Source organism: Camarhynchus parvulus, chromosome Z (genome assembly GCF_901933205.1).
Source record: "Camarhynchus parvulus chromosome Z, STF_HiC, whole genome shotgun sequence".
Taxonomy (NCBI): domain Eukaryota; kingdom Metazoa; phylum Chordata; class Aves; order Passeriformes; family Thraupidae; genus Camarhynchus; species Camarhynchus parvulus.
Window position 1 is genome coordinate 9,954,780 of NC_044601.1, and position 23,041 is coordinate 9,977,820.

General features: G+C 45.7%; 2 protein-coding genes across 13 annotated transcripts in view; both read left to right on the forward strand.

Annotated features, from left to right (window-relative positions):
* Positions 1–15,992, forward strand: part of CAST (calpastatin) — a 52,183-nt gene extending 36,191 nt beyond the window's left edge. For 9 of the 12 annotated variants that reach the window (XM_030969277.1, XM_030969279.1, XM_030969283.1 and 6 more), the window contains 19 exons: positions 344–436; positions 579–674; positions 1,397–1,495; positions 2,648–2,731; positions 3,554–3,601; positions 5,646–5,750; positions 6,047–6,142; positions 6,628–6,729; positions 7,720–7,803; positions 8,288–8,335; positions 8,488–8,583; positions 9,114–9,212; positions 9,961–10,062; positions 11,084–11,176; positions 11,593–11,646; positions 12,070–12,159; positions 13,036–13,115; positions 14,250–14,316; positions 14,809–15,992. In XM_030969277.1, coding sequence (XP_030825137.1) covers positions 344–436; positions 579–674; positions 1,397–1,495; positions 2,648–2,731; positions 3,554–3,601; positions 5,646–5,750; positions 6,047–6,142; positions 6,628–6,729; positions 7,720–7,803; positions 8,288–8,335; positions 8,488–8,583; positions 9,114–9,212; positions 9,961–10,062; positions 11,084–11,176; positions 11,593–11,646; positions 12,070–12,159; positions 13,036–13,115; positions 14,250–14,307 — 1,527 coding nt within the window. In that variant the 3' untranslated portion in view covers positions 14,308–14,316; positions 14,809–15,992. The remainder of the gene's footprint in view (positions 1–343; positions 437–578; positions 675–1,396; positions 1,496–2,647; positions 2,732–3,553; positions 3,602–5,645; positions 5,751–6,046; positions 6,143–6,627; positions 6,730–7,719; positions 7,804–8,287; positions 8,336–8,487; positions 8,584–9,113; positions 9,213–9,960; positions 10,063–11,083; positions 11,177–11,592; positions 11,647–12,069; positions 12,160–13,035; positions 13,116–14,249; positions 14,317–14,808) is intronic. The other 3 variants (XM_030969278.1, XM_030969281.1, XM_030969286.1) reach the window with 3 other exon arrangements.
* A 2,014-nt stretch (positions 15,993–18,006) lies between these two features.
* Positions 18,007–22,767, forward strand: LOC115915336 (M-phase inducer phosphatase 2-like). Its single transcript, XM_030968690.1, has 15 exons — positions 18,007–18,113; positions 18,270–18,388; positions 18,718–18,763; positions 18,979–19,020; positions 19,638–19,671; positions 19,771–19,869; positions 19,957–20,076; positions 20,329–20,427; positions 20,585–20,758; positions 20,872–20,967; positions 21,291–21,353; positions 21,438–21,536; positions 22,041–22,174; positions 22,278–22,389; positions 22,546–22,767. The coding sequence occupies exons 1-15, from the start codon at positions 18,007–18,009 to the stop codon at positions 22,657–22,659; spliced, it is 1,458 nt and encodes a 485-aa protein (XP_030824550.1). The 3' UTR covers positions 22,660–22,767.
* Positions 22,768–23,041: the final 274 nt, after the last annotated feature.

Here is a 23,041-nt window from a genome sequence, read left to right on the forward strand (position 1 = left end):
GGGCATACAAATAACAAAGGGGAGAAATACTGTGCAAGCAGGAGTCTCTCTGCAATGCCTTCAGCAAAGACTACTTGTTTTTCTACACTTGGCCAGAGATTTCTGTCAGCCAGCATTATTTTGCTGTTTGGGAAGTTTGACATACTAAAAATAAAAGCTTATCTGAGACATGAATCAACCAGTGGGGGCAAGCACCTTTATTTTTTGTTGTGTCAGGAACTTGTGCCAGTGAGGTTGCTGTGTGAGTAATTGTGGGACACACTCAAGCTGTAAACTGAGCTTGACCCATGATGATATTTGAAGTTTCTCATGGTCATAACTTGGTTTGCAATTCCTTGCTCAGAAGCCAATGACGGATGATGAGCTTGCCGAGGCCCTGTCATCTGACTTCACCTGCAGTGCTGATTCTGCTCAGGAGAAGAGAAGTCTGACAGAGGTACTGACACTTTCCTTGCCACTGCATGCATTTATTGTGTGGAAAAGTTGGCACTGTTATCATATTTCGTTTTAAAGTAGGTAAAATTTCCTGCTTCTTTTCTGTATTTGCAAATTTGCCTGTAATTTCATGTCACTTGTAGAAACCAAATAAAGAAGGAGAAATTGTGCAAGCACAAGCAGCAAGTTCAGTTAAGACCTCAGTTCCTCCTAAGGAGAAGAAAACAAAATCAACAGAGGTATGCGTAATCCTTCTTTCACTGGTTACCTTATAATTAAAATTTACAGGCATATGCTGCTGTCATGTGTTTTTGTTCCCATAAAGATGCTCATCATTCTCATTTTCAATTGTAAATCCTCTTTATTATAGAAAATATAGGAATTACATGAAATGCCATTGCCCAGATTCCATTGTGCCTTAAAGATCTTACTTTAGTGTATCAGAGGATTTTCCTTCTGGATTCTGAGAAATTACTATGGTTCTTCTCACTAGTGGAAGTAGAGTAGAAATATTTGTAGGAAAATTTTCTTAGCTCTGTGATCTGTGTTTAAAACTTGGATATGATGTAACTTTCTCATGGTTTATGAACTTTCTGTTTTTTCCCTCTGAAAACAGAAAAGAGCAAGTGTGACCTTACACTTTTTCAGTTTGCCAAGTCAAAGCATATGAGAATTGTGTTAGATGACATTGTGACACTGTGGTTTTTGGGGGGGGTTTTTACTTCCTTTTTTTTTTCATTCTTTCCTCTTAAGAAAAGCCTAATGTTTGACTAAAACTGTGCTAATTCTGTCACTTAATTTGGTGTTAAGTGAACTGGGTTCACGTAACAAAAAGCCAAACAAAAATGACCAATCTGGTGCTGGCTATTTTCTTTGTATACAATATAAAAATACTTGAGGTAAAAACCTGTGCCAGTTTAAAGAAATTACAAAGTGGTTTGCACATTTTCTTAAAATACAGGAAATGAAAGATGATGCAATGGATGCTCTTCTTGATACTCTTGGAGGACCTGAACCTGAACCTGAAGAAGATCTTACCCCTATTGTGGAGGTGTCAGAGGTAACACCTCACTCCTTTTTTACCCTGGCTTCCAGGCTCTGGCTGTGGAATCCTAAGTTTCTTTGTTAGACACTGGAAAAATGTGTAAAATAACAAGAAAGTGACTTTGATATCAAAGGCCTAAGGAACGTGTGAGCCTTCAGTGATTAAGAAAATGAAAAACATTCAGAATCCCAAGTGGATACAGGTAGAGCAGAACACAGTAAGGCGGTCTGGAAAATTATGAGCATGTAATTTGTTTGGTTATACAAGCAAACATACATATATACATACATACATTCATGGGTAGATACAGCTCTGTTTTGTGGTTTTTTCCCACAGCACTCTATACAATTTATAGCAAGCTTTCATTTCGCACATATTTGCTGTTTGAGTTTTGACTTCCAGTGTGCGTGCTCCTTTTTCCGTCAAACTCCATTATCTTTCTAATTTGAGTCCTGCCTTCACTGTCTTTTGAGAGTTTTGTTTTTCCCCAACAGATGGAATTTAAACAGTTACCCTGTGTTTGCATGTTAAGCTTTAACTTTTTGGTTTAGTTTTTCAAACTCTATCTATAACAATAGTTAGAGCAGGTTTTTTCTGTCTTCACTTATAGCTCAGACCAAGCAAACAATGGGGAAATACTAAAAAAATTCTTCTGTTGTTGAGCTAAATTTTGACTAAAAAAGAGCTTCTTGTATTGCAGATTTAGTCAATCTGGGCTTTCAGATAATTTAGCAGTTGCATTTATTCATTAAGAAGGCCCAGAGAATTAAATACTTTGCTTTGGTGCCAGTGATGGAAAAATACACAGAATTATGGGTTCTGTAATCAGAGTGCTGAAGTGCAAGAAACCTGACAATTTTGTACACACAAAATTCTAAAAGTGGCTGCCACAAAGAGCTCTGAATACTGTCTAGAGTTTTTTAGGATTTAAAATAATTTAGCTGTATTCACACATGGCATTGAATCTTAAACCATTATGATATTACTGCAGACGTTTGACAAGAATAAATTGAGGGATTTTAGTATCTTGCTACACAGAATAATTTCATCTGTTGCCAATCCTTTTGTACAGCAGGCAGAATAATCCTGATAGTGGAGTTGTGAAAAGGAACTTTTATTTTAATTTCTTTGAGTGGTTTTGGTTTTTTAATGTTGTTTCTTTTCAAGGCAAAAGCCAAAGAGAAAAAGGAACAAAAGGCTGGAGAACGTGATGATACAATACCTCCAGAGTACAGGTTAACACCAGAGTTGGTAAGTTTTTCATATCTCCATTGCTTTGCAGGCAAGGCACTGTGCCTGACCCTTTCTTTCATTACAGAGAAAGAACATGGGCAAAACAAACTAAACTAGTATTTAATCAATGGCTTTCTCCTTGGTGATTCCTGTACCTCTTATTTCCTCCTCTTCCTTTGTGGGCACCACTGTTTTTTCAGGCACTCTGGGCAAAGATCTCATCTTATCCATGAGATGAGTGAGTAATCTCAAATGGCAAAGTCACCCATTCCTTCTCCAAGAGTGATGTTTCGTGTTTCTGACATTAAATCTCAGCCTTGTAAAATCCATCCTTTTGCAGTAGTGCTCTTTGGTATCACTTTGCAATGTAACCTTGAAGCACTGATGTCATATAGTGGGAAATTATTGGGAACTGATGGGAAAATTGCAATTTTTTTTTGGTTTTTTTTGTGGTTTGTTTGTTTTTGGGGTTTTTTGGTTGGTTTTTTTTTTTTGTTTGGTTTTTTTTGTTTTGTTTTGTTTTGTTTTTTTTTTTTGTGTGTGTTTGTTTTGTTTTTTGTTTGGGTTGTCACCCAAAGTGATGGAGATTGAGTCAAAGTTAACCAAAACAACAGCAGAACACTTTTTGGTCTCTTGTAATGTCCTGACATCCCATTTGCTTTTTTTGATCTACATATCTGACATATCTGGCCATGTAAAAAATTCCCCAGTCAGGGGAATTCCTGTCACTGATTAATTCTTGAGTATGTGATTTACTTTACCTTATTTTGCTGATGATTACAGAGTATGGCACTTCTTGTAACAAGAGAAAAATGTCAATAATACTTAATTTCCTTCTAGGATAAAGATGGAAAACCAATATTGCCGAAACCTGAAGAAAAACCAAAGGTTAGAAAACTGACAATATTGTAGGAGTGTGGCTAGATATCCTGTTTTTTCCCTCTCTGTCATCACTTCTCTCTGTACCGTGATGTAAGTCTCTTGGTCTGCTTGTGTGTTTTTACTTCCTTGCACAAAACCTGCTGGTCAGAAGCATCAGGTGGAAGTTGGTTTTATTGAAATTCACTTGTCTGTGAATGAAGAGCTCATGTAAGGAGAAAGTTTAGAGAGTTCAGGACAGGAGAGATTTACAAAAATTACTGCTGACTCAAAAAAAGGCTGTGTGAGGAGTTACTATAAAGTATTCTATAGACTTCTGTTGGAGCTGTTAAGGATAGAGAGAGGTGAAGCAGGGAAATCTTTTGTTTTCTTTGCAGTTTCCTCTTGCTAGTGATCAAATATAAAGGAATTTGACTGGAAAGAAGGAAAAAAAACTGCTGTGGACATTTGCAAAGTCCAGGTTGTTCTTTGTGATTAGGAAAAGAGTATCCATCATGGCCTAGAAAGTGCAAGAGAGGATTCAAATACTGAAAAAGACAGTTGTGAATACTAATTTTAAAGGCACAGAAAGAAAGAAAGCAAAGGAACTGTGCACTGAAGAAACTGAGGGCTCCACTTTGTGAGCTCGAGAGTGCTGCCAAAATTTGGAAAAGCAAAGGAAATCTCTGCTCTCCTGAAATGAGGGTGAAGGTCAGGACCAGTTCGAGTCCCTTCTGGACTGAAATATGAAGTTTGGGGTTAAAGTGTGGGCAAAGTGCTGGAAAAAAAAGACTTTAGGTCTCTGAAAATTGTTATTTCAGGTCTCAGACATGTTGATTGTCGTGAGTGGTGGATGTTTGACAGCTGGACAGAAGGGAACTCCTACCAGGCCTGTCATGAGGAGGAAAAGGGAGCAGCTCTGCTGTGGGGGGAACTAGGCCCTGCTGCCAGGGATCACCACTAGTATTGAGATCAGTGAAACCAAAATCAGCAAAATTGGAAAAGTTGTGTTAATAGCTATGTTAAAAGCTTTGCTAATAGCTGGGAACCATCAGCCACTTGCCGTTCTTCCATGATTTCTGGTGAAGGCAAAGTCTTTCCTTCAGGAGTTCAGCTGGTGTTTGTCTTTTTCTGGGCCTCCCCTCTGTGTGGCCTTAAGCAGCGGCATTACTCTTAGTGAATAAAATTTACTACCTAAATGCCTTTTCTTATTTAGTGTCTGAAGGAGGATTTCAGGCATTATGAAAGTGGGGCCTTATGTGTTTATTTGGGGCCTTATGTCTTTATCAAGTGGGGCCTTATGTCTTTATCAAGTGTCTCAGACTTTATCAAGTGTGAGACACTTGATAAAGGATTAAGGAAAGGGAATGAGGGAGGGATTTCTCTCACAGAAATGTCATTTTATGCATTATGAGTCTGTCCCTAAGCTGTTAAGTTCCATGCAGCAGGTGAAGGGCCATCACTGCTAGCAAAGATTTAAACATTTAGCTTTGAACAGCAATTTAGAGGATCCCAGGAACTTCAGATGAATGGATGTAAGGATATATGGCTTGCAGAGGCCTAGTTCACATAGCATCAGTAGATTGTAATATATCACAAACAGCAGGAAACTAAAACTGAATTTTTATTCACCAAAACACACACAGTGAAAACAACTGAGTTTCAGCAGTCAGTGGTCCGGCTAAGGGAACTTTGAGGGAGCTCTAGTTCTGCTAGTAAATATTAGCATTTTCTTCCTAATTAAGGAGTTGTATTTTCCTTTTCAGTAGCCCTGTCTTGAACATTATATGTCTGGTTCTCTATATTATGTTTTATATTATATGTACAATTCTCAACATTATATTGACTTATGATAACAAAGAAACTTAATCTGAAGTGTTTTTCTTAATTTTATGCACTGCAAAATTAATTCTGTTTTGTTGCACATAATTGTGAAAGGTTATTTCAGTGTAAATTACAGATGTTTTCCTGCTTTATGAGTAGCTGTAATACAGTTCTTGAAAAAGTAAATTAAAAAGAGGCAGTGAGTCACCTGTGTCACGTTTTTTGTTTGTTTTTTGGGGTTTTTTTGCAGCCTATGAGTGAATCTGATCTTGTTGATGAATTTTCAAAGGACTTTGCCTGCCCTGCACAGCCTGCAGTACAATCCAAAGCACCAAAGCCCAACAACATATCCAAAGTAAGTCTTTCTGGTTCACTGGAGAAGCTGACACTGACAGTTTTGCTAATACTGGGAAGTGCTACTGTTCTTTCAAAAAAAACCGTTTTCTTCTCTTCCTGTTTTACCCTTCCAATTGCCTTTAGTGGAACATAAGTATTGGCAGTCAGCTCCTTATTGAGTCTCTTCAGCCTTTAAATTCAGACTTTTCTTTCTCATTTAGTACTGTATTTAGAAAAAAATAGGCCATTTAACGGGCACATTTTATGTTTTCTAAGCATATTCACTAAAATACAGTGTAAATTGTTCTGTTTCAGAAGCAATCAGATTCTGTGTCTGCAAAAGCTGCTGAGGATAAGGTGGTCCCCCGAGCCACAGCTTGCACTGTGCAGTCTGCAGCTTCTGTGCCTTCAGTAAGTAGTGGAGCCCCTTCAGCCGGAGCTGAAGCAAAATTCAATGTTTTATTTAGGGACTGGTAGAGCATGTTGTCAGGATGCTCATTTCATTATTGCATGTTCTTCCTCCATCGTGGTAACCCACAAAGGCTGAGTGGTTCACAAAAGAAAAAAAAACAAACCAAACCAAACCAAAACAAAAAAAAAAAAAAAAAAAACAACAACAAAAACAAACAAACAAACAAACAAAAAAACCAAAAAAAAAAAAACCAAAAATCCACAAAAAAACCCCAAAAAACCTAAAAAAAACCCAGGTCAAGCACAAACTGAATGATCAGTGACCTTCCCCAGAGAGGGAGCCAAACTGATCATTCTGCGGTGTCCTGTGCTCTTACTGCCCTAAAGGGGATGCTGTTTGTGAACCTAGTAGGGACTGCAGGAGAAGACAAAACCAGGTTTCTTCAAACTAAAAATTGTTTTTTCCTGTATCAACACCCATTCAGGTTGGTCCTGTGTCAGATGAAGCACTGGAAGCCTTGTCCAGTAGCCTAGGAAAGAGGGAGCCTGATCCAGATGAGAAAAAGCCTGCTGTGGACAAAGTTAAGGTAGAGGAAAAAAAACAGACCTCAACAAATAGACTGTTGATGTAATTACCTTCAGCGCTACTCCATTTCCTCAGGTCACAAACAAAGTAGATGTTACATTTTCACTTTCTTTACAAACAAAATGTACTGTTGAAAGCAGTTCTGTTCTGATTAGGAAGTACTAGAAGGATTTCAGCACAATGAATACACTTTCATAATAATTCTGACTATTTCAGTGCAGTAGTTCCCTCAGTTTCTGAAAACTGTGTTTTGTTGTGTCTTGCTGAACTGAAGTAGAATTAAGATGCACATCATGGGTACCACGCAGTATGGTTCTTTTTCTGCAGGAAACAGCTTTATGACGAGGGGTTTAAATTAGGAATTATGCACAAAACTTTTGAGGTTTATGTATTTTAAGTGGGGAGCCATAAGTAAATCACTGAAATCCTGTCCAAGGTAATGCTGTTCATAGGCACAGACTGAATGCCCCCATGTGCCACCCTAAACCAGATGGAATTGGCTGGAGTCAGAAACAGCCCTTCTAGAGGCTGGAACTCTGTCAGGCAGAAGTTCCCGAAGTTGGTTTTAGTCTTTTCTCTTAGTTGGCATTTTCCCAGCATAACTTGTATGGGGATAATAATTTTTGAAGTGGGCCACTGACTTCTCTCTTCAACCTTCCTTTGCATGCAGCCCCAACAGCTGTTGAGTGAATTTGCAAAAATGTCAAGAATTAAGACTCAGAGGTGTTTTTGGTTTTGGTTGACCCTTGCCTATTCACTTGCCTCTGCTAGCTTCACTGAAATAGGTAGAGCTAGTTCTAATACACAGAGGAAGAAACAGGCAGGGGAATGAGAAAATGCTCTCTTTTAAGTTTCATGAGATTTGTATGTGGTGGTTGGATTGAATGAGAAAGACCAGCTAGAATCAGAGGACTGAAGGCTGGAAGATTGCTCATGTGAATTTCTATGGGTAGTTGTTTTTCTTACTGTGATTCTTATTTTTCCTTCACAGGAGAAAAACAAAAAGGAACAACACAAAAAACTGGGTGAAGAAGAAGAAACAATTCCTCCAGAGTACAGATTAACAGAAGCCAAAGTAATTTATTTAGTGTGCTTAGTCTTCCCTTTCATTCCTCAGAACTTGTGGGTGAAACTGAGACTCCCATTTCATTTTGAAACGCTGATGTTTTGGTTCAGCCATTTTTATAATATCTAGAAATTCTGGTTTGTAGTTCCCACAAATATCTGTCATCTATCATTGGATGCCTGCATGGGCACAGAAGTAGTTTAGATGCAGGTACCTGCAGATTAATAATTCTGAGATTAGTCCACTGGCGTTTTTCTGTAGCTTCTGGTACTTTAGAAATAATTAAATTGTGATTGGTTAAAGCTGTTAAGAAAACCCCAAGGACCTGGATGTTTTAAGTGGCATTTTGAGTAGCAGCAGTAGATGCTATAGAAGCTGCTGGTTTTGTCCCTGTCCCCTGTAACACTTTCTGTTGCTCAGAGAATGCTCCCAGGATGCTTGAATTGCATGGCTGTTTAAGGGTTAATGCAAGGGGTTTTTTTTTTCTTTATAGGATAAAGATGGAAAACCACTCCTACCAAAACCAGAAGAGAAGTCACAGGTAAAAAAAGTGATTATTTCAAACAACTGTTTCATTCAAGACTTGCTTACCAAATGCCAGCAGTGTTCAGTTTAAAAATGGCATACATTACATGCTTACTTTTTACAAGATAAAGAGATTTATAATCTTCTTCTTTTTCTTTCCAATGGCAGCCTATGAGTGAAAATGACCTTTTAGAGGGTTTGACAGAAGGATTCTCCTGTTCTCCATCACCACCTGCACCATTACCTACATCAACTGTAGTAAAGGTATGTTAGATTTCTGAAATCTGGTTTTATTTTCAAGTTGTTTGAATAATCATGACATTTTCTATGTTTTCTTCATATCAAGTTCCTTAAATGAAATCCAATAACTAAAAATTTAAAATACGTCTTGTAGTAAGTTAATAGAAGATCAGGACTTTAAAAAACAAACAAAAACTAGTTATGTGACATATTTTTTACTAGTTGCTTGCATGAGTACTGCTTTCCAGCTGAGGATTTTAAAAGTGTTTTTTGGGAATATTAGATGGCTTGGTGAGATCTTAGTTCTTTTAGAGTCCTGTAAAACCTGTTTAAACTTCAGCTGTGGTGAGGTTTAACCCAGTGGTTGAGATGGAAGAACAAACTGAGATGAGGAACAGTTGCACAGTGTGGGGGATGTGTTTCAATCTGAAATAAGCAAAGCTTCTCAAGAAATTAAATCCTAGAAATCAGCTGTGTGGGTGCTGTGTTTTGGATGTGGTTTTGGGTCTAATGAGTGTTTTCCTCTTGTTCCCCTGTGTGCCTTGTTCTTCCAGAAATCCAAGGGTGGTGCCAAGCCTGCGAGTTCCTCGGATGTGATCTCTGCTGCTACAGTTTCCTCAGTGCACTCAGCAGCCCCTGCACCTTCTGCCACTGTAAGAAACCTCTCCTGTAGGTTCTTACCCCAAAACAAGGCACTGATTAGTGAGGAGAGGCAGCCCCATGATCTGGACAGTGTGACCAGTGTGGACTGTTGCAGAATTTAATAACTTATTGCTAAAAATGGCTATTGCAGAGAAGGAAAAATGTTCCCCTGGGGGAAAAAAAATGGAGAAAAAAAGAATGAGTGGACACTCCATTTTCAACAGAGTTCCACAGGTAGTGCCATGACCCCCTTTGAATACCAGGGGAACTTTCCTTCCTGGTGTTTCTTGTAATGTTGCTCACACATTTTGATCCATCCTGAGGGATCTTCCCCTGGTGCTCCCAGCCTGGCTTGGAAAGGGAATATAAAGCTCCTACCTGTGTTGGCTTTAAGGGCTTTTTTTCTATCCAACTTCTGTATAAAATTGCAAAATCCATGGTAACTGCCAAACAATAATTGCCACACAATTGCCAATTATTTCATAGATCTGTTCTCATTACAGCAGCTAGGCTTATTTATAAAAAAAAAAAAAGAAAACCATTGAAGACAATTCCATAAGCCCTTCTTGAAATTATGTTTTCTGCAGGTCAGAAATATTCTGTATTTTCCCCAGATATTGTGCTACACTGCAAGTACAACACGAGTGCTCTTTGTTCACTCAAGTTCTACAGTTCATTAGCTAGTACTTACAGTAGATTCATGAATTACATCATTTTTGCAGCAGATGTGCTTTCACAAATGTGTTTCTGCTTTGTTAGGGAGGAAAAGAGATGGATGAAGCCTTGGATCTCCTGTCTGATTCCCTGGGACAGAGGGAACCTGACCCTGATGAGAACAAACCAGTTGTGGATAAAGTGAAGGTAAGAAAAGACATTCTGAAACTTAAGCAATTTGGGAAGAAGGGTGGGAGGGAATAAACCAAACCAACAAAAAAAAAACCTCCAAACCCCCCAGAATCTGCAATGGTTCCCATACGCTCAGAGGAGTATATGGCATTGGGATTTTAGATGTTGTAAGAGTAAGGTTATTGGAGAAAAAAGTCCATGCTCTTACGTATAGATATATCAACCACTTTTTAGTCTTCTGGATTACCTGTGTTCTGTGAAAAATGATGATTTGGTTAATATACTTCAGCCACTTGAGGCAAGTGTTGAAATGTTATGGAAGATTTGAAATAATTTTAGTTCAGTGCCTTTCATTGCCATTATTCTCATCATTTTTCAGGTGTGTTCTCAGGCCTCAGTTTCTAAAATCGATTTTCTGGCCCTCTTTTTGTCAAGCTTTGACTTTCATAACCATAAGTTCACTTAATCAGGCACATTTTTAAACTTCCTTGTTTCTGCTGGTTTTGTCTTCATTTAGTCTCTCATAAAATCCTATAAAGGCCCTTCTGCTAACAAGAAAATAGAATTCTGCATAATAGTAGTAATAGTAGTAATAAATTGTAATTTGAAATAGCTAAGGTAAAGTACATTACTGGGGAAAATCAAAATCACCATATACTGCTTTCCATAAGTTTAGGCTGGAATCTTAGCTGGAGAAAAAAGAAAAAAGATATACTAAAATGTCTGCATTAAGAAAGACAAAAATGTTCTTTAACAGTCTGCTGAAAAACATCCTTGTGGTGTTCTGTGTATGGTGTGTTCCTGGTATGCTGCCAAAAATCAGAGCAGCATAAGTTGAAAAATAAATGGAGTTTTAAAAACTTTCAGGCATAAAACACGCTTCATAGGGAAATGAATATATGGGGGATTTCTCAGTAGTTTTAAAATTTTAAAGTAAAAAGGATATCTGTCCTGAGTGTGATATGCCCTCTGACTTATTGATTGCTAGTATTTTTAACATGGGTATTAAAGTTTTTAAAATCTAAATACTTTTCAGGAAAAGGCTAAATCTGAGCGCAGAGACAAGCTTGGAGAGAGGGATGAAACAATCCCACCTGACTATCGGAAACTTCTGGAGTCAGGTGAGCAGGTAAGGAAAAACTTCCCTAGTTTTTATTTGCAACGGAGGAAATTTAGTCTATTTGAGCCAGTCTGTCCTCTTTGGGATTACAAGTGGAATAAGTGAGTGTCTGTACTGAGTTATGCTAAAAAACATGGAAATATCCTTCAGTGAGAGTAGCTCTATCATCACATGCTTATAAATCAAAAAACAAAAGGGAGGGAAAAAAAAGTTTTGGTCTTGTTTTGTTGGTGGTTTTTTCTTTTTCACCTGGGCAGTCTGAACAAATAAATCACTTTGAACTACTAAAGAAATCCATTCAGAATGGTGCAGGTTCATTGGCAAGCTCTGAACACCCATTAGTGCCATATGTAAATACTTGTATTTTAAAACTAATCTGTCTGGTTCAAAATGAGTGAGGAACTGCTTTTTTTTTCCTTCCCAAGAGTAAACCAGCAAAGCCAACAGCAAAGGATGATGTGAAACACAAAGGAAAGAAGGTAACATTTATGATGGGGTTTATTGAGGGGTTTTTTTTATATTTATGATATTTATTCTCTGTTTTTTTCATGCTGTGGTCTTTGATTTTGTTTCAAAGTTGTGTCACTGTAGGCTTAAGGGGTGATTAATTGCAAATACTCATAAATGAAGGCAGGAACAGGAGCAGTAGTGGACAGTAAAACTTTTTTGAGGAGTAACTCTTCACAAAAATGCAGTTTTTATGTACAACAGCATTATGAATGTTCAGGAAATCATGCCTCTTGGGAGCCTCAAATAGATATCTCTAACATATGTATGGAGTTCAGGTGTGCTTTTCTTTAAGAAAAGGGATAATTAAAGCAGACATAAATTCCTGAAGCACTATTTTGACTGTAGGAAGCTGGGTTGCACATTTTGTAACTTCAAAATTAAAATTATTGCAGAAACCTATGGATGACAGTGCAGCTATTGATGCCTTATCAGGTGACTTTGATACTTGTGCAAAGGCTCCTGCTGCACCCCAGCACTCAAAGGTAGGACATTTTCTGCTAATAACTTGTAAAATAAACAGTTTTTCACTCCTCGCTTTTCCTTGCAGTAGCTCATTTTAGGTTTACAGAAAGCCTGTCCAGATGCAGGGGTTGTGTCATTTCTGCAGTGGAAGTTGGATGTACTTTGTTGTGTACTAAATATTGTTGGATGTATTTTTGTGTTCTAAATATTTGGAAGAAGGAATGTTTGTGGTAATTATAGCCTTTCAGACAGGCTTGGAGAAGTAAATTGAGCAGAGAAATGTGGTAACAGTTTTTTAAGTGTTCATAAACTGCAGAGAGGCAGAGAAACCTTTGCTCAATGATAGGAGGCACTGTGTAGCAATGGTTGTTGGCTGGAGCTGAGACACAGCCCAAGAGGGTTTTGTAGAGAGAAAAGCAGGGAGCAGCAAAGACTTTCAGATGTGTTAGGGAAAACAGTAGAGTTGACAAGAAGAAAGGAGAAGGAATGGACTGGAGAGGCCCTGCAACTGAGAAAAGGAGCAGCAGCTTTGAAACTGAGGTTCAAATCAGCTGAATTCCTGGGAGGAAAGAGCTGTTTCCAAAGAGCTCTGCTGGCCACTGCAGTGCTTCCCCCAGGGCCTTCCCTCAGTCAGCTGAAGGAAGGTCCATTGGTCTTTCAAGTGCTGCTTCATCTGCTTGTGAAATCCAGGGCTAAATCTGCTGCTGCAGCATTATTGCTGGTGGTAAATACAAAATCTGCCCATCTCTACCAGGTTTTTCTGATGCAGTCCCCTGTCAGCACGGCCTGTGCTGCTGCCAGACCCATTCAAAAGATTGTGTTTTGGCAGATGTCAAAGCAGGAGCCACCAGTGCTCTATTCTCCTTGTAACTGTAATTATTTTTTTTTCTTTGGAGTGTAGGACAAAAGTGGAAAGGAATCTACGACCACTAAACCAGGCTCCAAGGATAAAGGAAAGCCCAGAGACCCTAAAACGGTACAAACACATTTATTGTAGTATGGACAGTCATACTACAAGAGGGGCAGAGGAGCAGCTGGATTTTGGGCTCAAATTACAGGGTTGTTATTTTGGGGGGAGTTTTACATCAATATGTTGAATTTGATCCATTTTTGTAAATATGCATATAGGAGAAAGGCCCCTCTCTATTTCAAGAGAAATTGGCAGTTAAACAGGGGCAAAAATATACATATCTTTCAGACAGAGTGTTGTCCTCTGAGGGGGTTGCTCAGTGCTCCACAGGCTTCTCCTTCCCTTTGTAGATCTAAGAGTCCCACTTTGCATGTCTATAGCTGCCTTGGGCAGGATCCCCACCACCTCTCTCATTTCTTGACAGTTTTGAGTAACAGCGTCCCAAAAGTGATTAAAAAGTGCTCCAACAACTACAGCCAGGTTCCCAAGTTATTATAATAAATTATTTTTTAAAATTAATGAAGACCTACATACTTTCATTAAAAGAGTATGAATTAACATGGTGGGGAAAGGTAGGCAGCTGTTTCTATATTCAAAAAAAAAGGAAAAAAAAAAGGGGGGGCAGAAGGGGAAGGTAAAAAGGGTTGTTTAGTTTTTTTTATCCAGAAGTAGAGAAAATTGATTCAGGTCAGGGTGAAGCTTGTTCCATCATGTTGTTCTCACAGAGGGTATGTGCAGTAGATGCCTGAATCAGATGATTGCATCTGTCCTGGGAGTTTTACATTTCACATGTCAGTGATGGGATTTCTGGTTGTTGTTATTATTAAATCACCACAGGTGCCTTTTTTGAGACCCCAGAACTGACTTGCAGCTCTCAGTGTAAAATTGAGGGGTGTCTTTATCTCCTCTTCAGGAGGATGTTCTGAGCTGTGGCCTGATCACTGTTGTGGATAAAAGGGTGTTTAGGAACAGGGAATGATGAGGTCAGGCACAACCCACCCTGTCTGAAGGAAAGCAATTGATGGTGAAAAGGTGAAAATATTTGTACACAGTAGGAGTCACAAATACTCTTGCTAAACTATCTGTATTTCAGGCGCAGTTTGTATTTATGTATGAACTGTGACTCTGACGAGTGTCTTGTCACTGCCTGATTTCAGGTTTAACTTGGTTCAGTTTCTCATTGTCTCATCCTCTCTTCAGGCAAAGGGACAGTCCTCCAGCAGCAAATCTGAGAAGCAGAAAACAAGCTAAACGTTAACCTTGCCAGGTGAGATTTCTTCTTCCCTGCTCCCTGGGCTACCACAAAGACAATTTCATGCTTGTGAATTAAAGCTGAGTTTTGCTAGCAGTTTTTGAGCCAAACCAAGACATGGTTAAAACTGCTGCTAAATCAGAATGCTTGGGATGACTTTGCACTTCAGGGTTCCCAGGCAGGAAAGCTTTTTCACACCCATTATCCATTCAGTATTTACAGAACTACTTCACGGAACTAAACTCCTTTAGGCTGGTGGAATTCCAAGCATTCCAAGGTGTAACATGCTGCTTCCCTAAGACATTTTCACAGAGTAATGAGGATCTCAGCTGGGAGTTTTGATCTTTAGGATATTGACCTTGTGTCATTACCTCTGCTCTGGACCCATCTGGAGGCTTAGTTTCCATAATTCTTCCCAGATTTACATTGTGAGTTTTATTTCCAATTAACAGAAGATGAGCACTCTGACTTTATTTTTTTTGTTTGTTTGTTTTCTCCCCCCACCAGGATCCTGCTGCATCGTGTAAAATGTCTTCTTTCTGTGGGTGGATGATTATTCCTGAGGAACAAAAGCTGATGGCAAAAGCACATAGTTTTTCTGGGTGGTTTTTGTACAGTGATACTTGCTGGACTTTTCCTCATCTTTTCTTTTTTTCCCAGTAGTAGACTCAGGTTTGTTTCTTTCCCCCAGCAATTCAGTTTATTTGGACTCACATAGTCTGACTTAGTTGTAATTTCCTTCAGCATTCAGGGGGAAAGAATGCTTTCTATTTGCAGGAAATATATTGCATCAATGAAGAGCTATGCCAAAAAGAAAAAAAAAGAGAAAAAATATCTGCAGACTTTTGCACATAATCTTCACATAGTGCCTGTAAATCTCTGAAGAGTTCATATGTGCTAGCATTTTTTAACGTTGCAGTGGATGCATTAAGTATTCTGGAACATAGTGAGCTTTAGTTACTCTCAGCTGGGCTGTGCAGCCTTCTGCTCAGGCCAGTTCCTGGTGGGAAGCTGCAGGCCAGCTGTGGGGTGGCTAAAGAGTGAGAAATTGGGGATTAGCTGCTTCTTCCAGCACGTCTGGACATCAAGCAGGTATTTGGGATGCTGCCTTTAGCAGTAGTTAAAACACACTAGGGCAGGACTTCTTTTTTTTTTTTTTAACTATTATTATTACCATTATTTCCAATTGTATCTGTACTGTTATCTCATAATTTCAGGAGTCTCCTGGACTGAACAAATCACAAATGTAACACAGAGGGTGGGGAATGAAAGGAGGGGCGCGAGCCCCAGCAGCGATCAAAGCTCAGGTCCAGTGTTGGGCTCCTTTTTATCTTATTTTGCACTGTTTCCAGTCCTCCTGTTCCTGGCACTCCATCAGGGAATGCAGGGGATGGGGCTGAAGGTGTTGCTGCAGGGAGCAAAGCCCCATTCCTGCTGTTCCCTGCAAGGACAGGCACGGCCAGGCGCCTCTCACGGGCCTCCGTGGGCTTTCCTCCGCCTCCCTGCCCTGCAGAATGTCCTTCTGCTCATCCTGACACGTGCACAGCTTTGCCCTGGGCTGGCAAGGGGAGGCCACTGGCAGCAGAGCCCGGGCTCTGCAGGCAGAGATGGCACAGGGACTGAAGTTGGGGATATTTTGACTCGTGACTGTACTTGCAGTCTGCACCGTGCCACTCCAATAAAGGTTTTAAGGATGCACTGTGCCCTTCCTGGCTTTTCATTCATCACCGCTGCTGTCAGGCAGAAGAAAGCCTAGAAATAAAAAAAAACTTCACAAATGTTAGCATATTAAAATTGAATCTAACATTTCAAAAATAATCCTGCAAAATACAGAATTGCAGAATCAGGTAGGTTGGGAAAGACCTTTGAGATCATGAGGTCCAAGCGATGACTGAACACCAGCTTGTCAGCCACACCATGGCACTGGGTGACACATCCAGCCTTTTCTTAAACACCTCCTGCAACTCCACCACCTCCCTGGACAGCCCCTTCCAGTGCCCAATCCATCTTTCTTTACATTTTGGTGACACTTTCCATGTTGGTGGCTCCAGGAAAGCCTTCACAAGATCAGCAAGACCCTGCTACATTTTTTTTTGCCCCTTTTCCTTTGCCTTTCAAAGCTGCATCGTAGCTGACCAAGAGCAAATCTAACTTTTTAACTGCTACCATGCTGGGAGGCAGCTGTAAGAGCAAGATGCAATTCACTGAAATTGTTTGTGCCCAGATAAATTGACAGGTCCTGAAATACCTGTGTGTGAGGTCCCATCTCTTCTGTAGGAGGGCTGCAGTGCACTTGGGAGAACAGGCACATCCCAAGTTAAAGGGTGGGGAGGGAATAATAAGAGAGGGCTCTGGGGTACCAGGAAGGCCACCTAATTTTGCCCTCAGAACTGAGAAGTTAAAAGCAGAAAGCAGAAATGACATTTACTGCTCAAAAAAAGAAGTGAATGCACAAAAGGGGACAAAAAAAAGACCTTGCAGAAAAATCACCTGCAATTTGAGTTTTTGTCAAATTCCCCATTAGGCTCTTAAGATGCTTTAAAAGCAGCAGTTGACAATGCTTGAATAGCACAAAATGTCACTGGCGTGACGCAGAGCTTTCTCAGAATTCCTGATTTACATATAAATATATGTATATATTTAAAAATGCATGGAATTTGGCATGAGCAGGAGGAAGTGGTGCTTTCTGCAGGGTTTTGTCAGACCTGCTGGCTCTCAGCAGTGCAACAGGGAGAGGGTTTGGACTCCTTGGGCAGGCTTGATCTCCAGGTGGGAGAAAAGGGAGGCATGGTCAAGTCAAATGCTTGGGATTAATTCTAGATTATGGGGTTTTTTTTCCCCTCTTCAGTCTTTACCTCTGTTAAAATTCCAACTGTTTGGGCACAGCCATGAGGAAGCTGAGACAGGCTGGAAGCACACAGGAAATAAACACCAGGGACTCAATGTCAAGGGCATGTTGCAAGAGCAAGGAAATCAAGTGCCCTCAAGCACAAATGGCAATTAACAGATTTGGGTTTAAATTCAATAGAAAAATAAGAGTTTTCAGCAGGAAAAACGGAGCAAGTGTGCCTTTAAAAACAGAAACTCCACCAATAAAAACCCAACCAACCTCCAAGGTTTCAGCCTTTTTTGGGACTGGATGTGGCACTGGCTGTCAGGGGCGGATAAAAGGCAGCATTCCATGGCCCTGCAGGTGACACACGAGAGCCACCAGGGCTTGCCGAGTGTCCCCTGCAGTGACACGCTCCGGCCACGCCCCTTTCCCCACTGGCCCCGCCTCCTTCGCGTGACCACGCCCCTTTTCCAGCTCCGAAACCTCCGCCCTCAAGCGCCACGCGCACCTCCCATTGGCCAGCGGCGCCGGCTCGCGCCCGCCGCGGCCTCCCATTGGCTGCGGGTGCCTCTGTTGTTGTTATTGCTGTTACTGCTGTAAACAGGAGCGGAGCGGTGTCACCTGCCAGCTCTGTCACCTCTGGTCACCTTTGGTCAGCTCTGATCACCTTTGGTCTTTTCTGGTCACCTCTGGTCAGCTCTGGTAACCGCTGATCACCGCTGGTCACCTTTTGTCCCCTCTTACCGCCTCTTATCGCCTCTTACCACGCCTCATCTCTCACCCGTTACCTATTTTCACCGCTCGCTCCTTGTCAACTCCTTGTCCCCTGTCGCCGCTCGCTTGCCGGAGCTCGACCCTCGCTCGCCCGGGCCATGTCCCTGCGCAGGCTGCCCGGGCTGGCGGCCGTGTCCCCGCTGCCCTCCCCGGGCACGGCCCCGCTCACGCCGCTGCCGCCGGACAGGGCTGAGAGCCCGGACAGGTGAGGGGGTGACCGGGGAGGGATCGGGCTGGCTTTGTCCAGGGACTCCCCGGATGGGACATGGGACACAAAAGTGTCCGAGGGCTCTTTTGGGGATGCTCTCGTTCACCTCCAGCCGCCGGGCCACTGACCCTTCCCCGTCCCGACCGCCCGCAGGTACCGGGACACCCCGAGGAGGGGACACGGGCGGCTGTGGCACCCGCTGGCCCCGGAGCCGCTGGCCTCGGACCGTCCCCGTCCCCGGGACTCGGTGTCCTGGCAGCCCAGGGATGCAGGTGAGGGATGCGGCCGCTCCGCCCCACGGCCGTCCCCAAAGTCGTGCCGAGGGTGTCGCAGAGGGGTCGGGGGTGTCCCGGCAGGGCTTGGCCGAGGGGGTGGTGGCGGGGAAGCTCCTGGGGAGCGTTGGGCAGCAACCCGTACCCGGAGCTCTGCCGGGAACCGCTCCCCTGGGGACACCGCTCAGGGTGACACGCGACATCCCGTGCGGCGCCGCTGCTCCCAACGGCGCTGCCACTCGCGGCTCCCGGCCTGGCCACATCCTGCCCGGAGCTCCGGGCTGCGGCCGGGATCCCATCCCCACACCCTGTCCCTTGTTCCCCCGCAGGATCGGGGCCGGACTCCCAGACGCAGCAGAGCCCCGTGCAGGAAGAGTGAGTGGCCCGATCCCTGTGTCCCCCCGGGGACAGACAGACAGACAGCCGCTGTCCCTGCCTCGCCTCTCCGGAGCAGCAGGGCTCGGTCTCAGCCTGGCTGGGGGCTGCGCATCTGGCTGTGACCCCCATCTGTGTCTGGGGGTGACAACCTGGGCTGCTTGGGGGGGACGCGGATGGACCCCCCGTAAATCCCATCTCTGCTCTCCCCACAGCTTCCAGAAAACCATCGCGGAGTTTGGGAGAGCTCTCAAAGAGTACGTCGGGGGGCTCTGTCCCTGCGGCACATGAATGCCAGGCTGTCCCCGTGTCCGGGCTGTCCCTGTCCCAAAAGCCGGGCTGTCCCTGTACCCAGGCTGTCCCTGTCCCAAAAGCCAGGCTGTCCCCGTGTCCGGGCTGTCCCTGTCCCAGACACAAAAGCCAGGCTGTCCCTGTGTCCGGGCTGTCCCTATCCCAAAAGCCAGGCTGTCCTCGAGCTCGGGCTATCCCTGTCCCAGACCCAAAAGCCAGGCTGTCCCCGTGTCCAGGCTGTCCCCGTGCTCTGTCCTTGTCCCTGTTCCAAAAGCCAGGCTGTCCCCGTGTCCAGGCTGTCCCTGTCCCAGACCCAAAAGCCAGGCTGTCCCGTGTCCAGGCTGTCCCTGTCCCAAAAGCCGGGCTGTCCCCGTGTCCCTCCTGGTGTCTCACTCAGGCCATTGGTGCTCGCTCAATGCCTGGAAGTGCTGTTGCCCCAGGTCCCTTTGGGGAACAGCCCTGGGGAGGTCTTACCCAACCCTGAGACATAGGGGACAGAGGTGACAATGGCAGAGGGGTGGGACACAGCGGTCAGGGACGCCTGCAGTCATTCGATGCTTCCCTTTCCCGGCTCTTGCATCAGGAAGCTCCTTGGCCAGAGGATCAGCTCCTTGCCGGTGAGTGCTCCAGGATCCTGCCGGGTCTCCGGCCGAGCCGGGACGAGGAGGATGGAGCCAGGGCTGTGCAGCACCGCTCATCCCCTGGCTGTCCCGCAGCAGTGCCAGCTGGAAGCCAGCCCGGTGCTGAAGGACATCTCCCAGCTCCAGGTGCGCAGGGACAGAGTGCAGCAGCGCCAGAGCGAGCCCGAGGATGAGGTGAGGGGCGCCAGGTGAAACCTGTGGGGGTCAGGGAGGGGACACTGGGGTGCTGACGCCGTGTCGTCCCCCCCCCCCCCGCTGCAGGAAGGTTTTGTCCCCAAGAAGCTGCAGAGGCTGGGCCAGCGGAGCCGATTGCCCGCCGGCCACGGGGCTGCCAGGAGGGATCTCCTTGCCAAGAGCCCCTGCGGCGCTCCAGAGCTGCTGGTGAGAGAGGCTGGAGCGATCAGGAGGAGTCACGGATGGGTGATCACGGGCAAATTGGCATTTGCTGCTCCAACCTGCCCTGGAGGCGTGTGCATGTGGGCTGGTCACCCTGGGGTCACCCGGGGGACACCCTGACTCCAAAGCTGCGAGGCACTGGGAGGTGGATGGATCTTGGGTACGGGATCCGTCCCTGACCGAGGGGTGGGAAGCAGCTGGAATCCCCTTCACGATCTCCTCTGCTTTTTCCCCAAGTTCCCCCAGCTGCCGCCGTGGCAGAGCGATGCCACCGTGCCCCAGGGCATGGAGAAGCCGGTGTCCACGCCAGTGATGAAGAAGGAGGAGGCAAAGCTGGTACGTGGCGACCTTTGGCAGTGGATGGAGCCCCACAGTCCCCTCTTGGGGGCTCCGAAGGGGGGTCCCTGGGCTGGGGGCAGCTCGGTGAGCAGCCTCAGCCCTGGAGCTGGAGGCTTGCCAGACCCCTAGGCAGCAGCGCGGGCTCTCCCCACAGCGTCCGGGCAAGCGCGGCCGGGGCCGGCAGCTCTTCCTCTCTCCCTCGGTTCCCGGCAGTGTCGCCGGGCCCCTCCCGAAGCCGGGACCCCCCTCGGACAGGGACAGCCCTGCCAATGCCCAGCGGCAGAGCAGGGGGGCCGGAAGCCCTGAGCAGGAGGCGTCGCTGGAGCCGGTGGGTGATGGCGAAGGTGTGGGGGGAGAGCCAGCCTGTTCCTGGCAGCACTGGGACACTGTGCCAGGGCCCCTGCTGACATCTGGGGCTGTCTCTGGTTGGTGCCTCCGCAGGAAGCACGGCTGGAGCCCTGCAGGTCTGCCCAGCTCCAGGAGATGGAGAACCTGCTGGCCAACGATGACCAGGAGCTCATTGGGGACTTCTCCAAGGTAGGGCCACCAGGATGGGGCAGCTCCGGGGGTGCTGTCCCCGTTATTCTGAGCAGGGACCATCATCGGAGCCCCGCAGTGCCGCCAAAGAGAGCTCAAAGTGAGCTGGTGGCCCTTGCTTGGGGACACGGGGCCTTGGGGCTGTGACCTTGCAGGGAGTGAAGAGCCCCCTCACTGCTCCTCTGCTCCGTGCCCGTGCCACAGGCACATTCGTCTGTCCCTTCCCCGCCCAGGGATGCAGAACCGGCCACGGGGGGCTCCTGGGCTGGGGGGACAGTCCCACCCCCTGGGACAGAGCTGAGCCCAGGGTTTGTCTCCTCCAGCCTCACCTCCTGCCGACGGTGGAGGGCAAGGACCCGGGCCTGAAGTACATCTCCCCTGGCACGGTAAGAGGACAGCCACCCTTCCGCCTGTCCCCCCGCCCCGCCCGGCCCCATGTGTCCCCCCTTGGTGACCCACTTCCCCCGCAGCTGGCGGCGGTGCTGTCGGGAAACTACAGCAGCTTCATCGGGAGCAGCGTCGTCGTGGATTGCCGGTACCCCTACGAGTACGAGGGAGGCCATGTCAAGGTCAGAACCCCACCCCATGGCCTCGGGGCTGGGAGGAAAGGGGGGTGTCCAACCTCCAACCAGCCCCAGAGTGCTGAGCCCATCCTGGGAGGTGTGGAGACAATAGGGATTCAGGATGCCCCAGAATCTGTTGAGTAACCTCCAAGATTAAGCAGCCCCCCCAAAGATGCTGAGTTCTCAGAGAGGAGTGAAGCAGCCCCCCCAGAATGCTGGGCTCTCAGCTGGAGTGAAGCAGCCCCCCCAAAGATGCTGAGCTCTCAGACAGGAGTGAAGCAGCCCCTCCAGAGCCCCCGGAGGGGTTGAGCAGCCCCCCATGAAGGGTCCCGAGTCACCTGGAGGGGTGGAACAGCCCCTGAAAAGTGCCAAGCCTCCCCACAAAGGGTTGATTCCCAAGTGGAACGAGGAGCATGATGGTGGGGGAGGCTGGGGGGCAATGTTCTTGGGTCCCTGGAGAAAATGAAATTGGAGGCAGAAGGGGAAAAGGCGCCTGGTGTCCCTCCCCAGGGCGCTGTCAACCTGCCGCTGCAGCGGGACGTGGAGGAATTCCTGCTGGAGCGCCCCATCGTGCCCCAGGAGGGCGGCAAGAGGGTGATCATCATCTTCCACTGCGAGTTATCTGTCGAGCGGGGGCCCAAAATGTGAGTGAGGGCACGGGGGGCCCACAGGGGTGTGTGTGTGTACCTGCCACACCCCCCCGCACCCCCGGCCGGGGCTGATGCCGTGGGCTTTGCCCGGCCGCAGGTGCAAATTCTTGCGGGAGAGGGATCGCTCCCGCCACGAGTACCCGCAGCTGCACTACCCCGAGCTCTACGTCCTGAAGGGGGGGTACCGCGAGTTCTTCTTCCAGTTCCCGGTGAGTTCCCTGCCGGTGTCCCCGCGATGGCAGGAGGGCAGGAGTTGGGAGGGGATGGATGGGGGGCACAGGGCAGCGGGGAGGGGCGGCTCTGGCTCAGAGCATCTTCCCTGCCGTGGGAAGGGATCTCGGCGCTGACGGGGACGTGGGTTGCAGGGCCACTGCGAGCCCCGGGACTATCGGCCCATGGAGCACCCGGCGTTCAAGGAGGAGCTGCGCAAGTTCCGCGGGCAGAGCCGGCGCGGGCGGCGGGCACTCTCCATCCTCTGAGCGCCCCGGGAGAACGCCGGAGCTGGGATTGTAGGAAGGGTTCCCTTGGATGGGGGATGCACCTCAGCTTGGGCTGGCTTGTCGATGAGTTTGGGATGGTATTTAGTGTTAGGATTGGTATTTAGCGTTAGGATTGGGTATTTAGTGTATTGGGTATTTAGGATTGGGTTTGCGTTTGTTTGCTGTTATAAATATTTTTTTGTCTATTGTTATGAATATTTTTTGTGTTTATTGTTATGCTTTTTCGGTTGTTAGTATAATTGTTTGTTTGTTGTTATAAATATTTTTGTGTTACTTGTTATAAATATTTTTGTGTTCCTCGTTATAAATATTTTTGTTTTTATTGCTATGAAATTTTGGTTATTGGTATATTTGCTTATTG

Bases quoted from the DNA above. Each gene is read 5' to 3' on its own strand.
- LOC115915336 (XM_030968690.1), top strand. From the start codon at position 18,007: ATGTCCCTGCGCAGGCTGCCCGGGCTGGCGGCCGTGTCCCCGCTGCCC. The intron at 20,077-20,328 runs GTGAGAGAGGCT...TTTTTCCCCAAG, and splicing joins GCGGCGCTCCAGAGCTGCTG to TTCCCCCAGCTGCCGCCGTG. The intron at 20,428-20,584 runs GTACGTGGCGAC...CTCTCCCCACAG, and splicing joins AGAAGGAGGAGGCAAAGCTG to CGTCCGGGCAAGCGCGGCCG.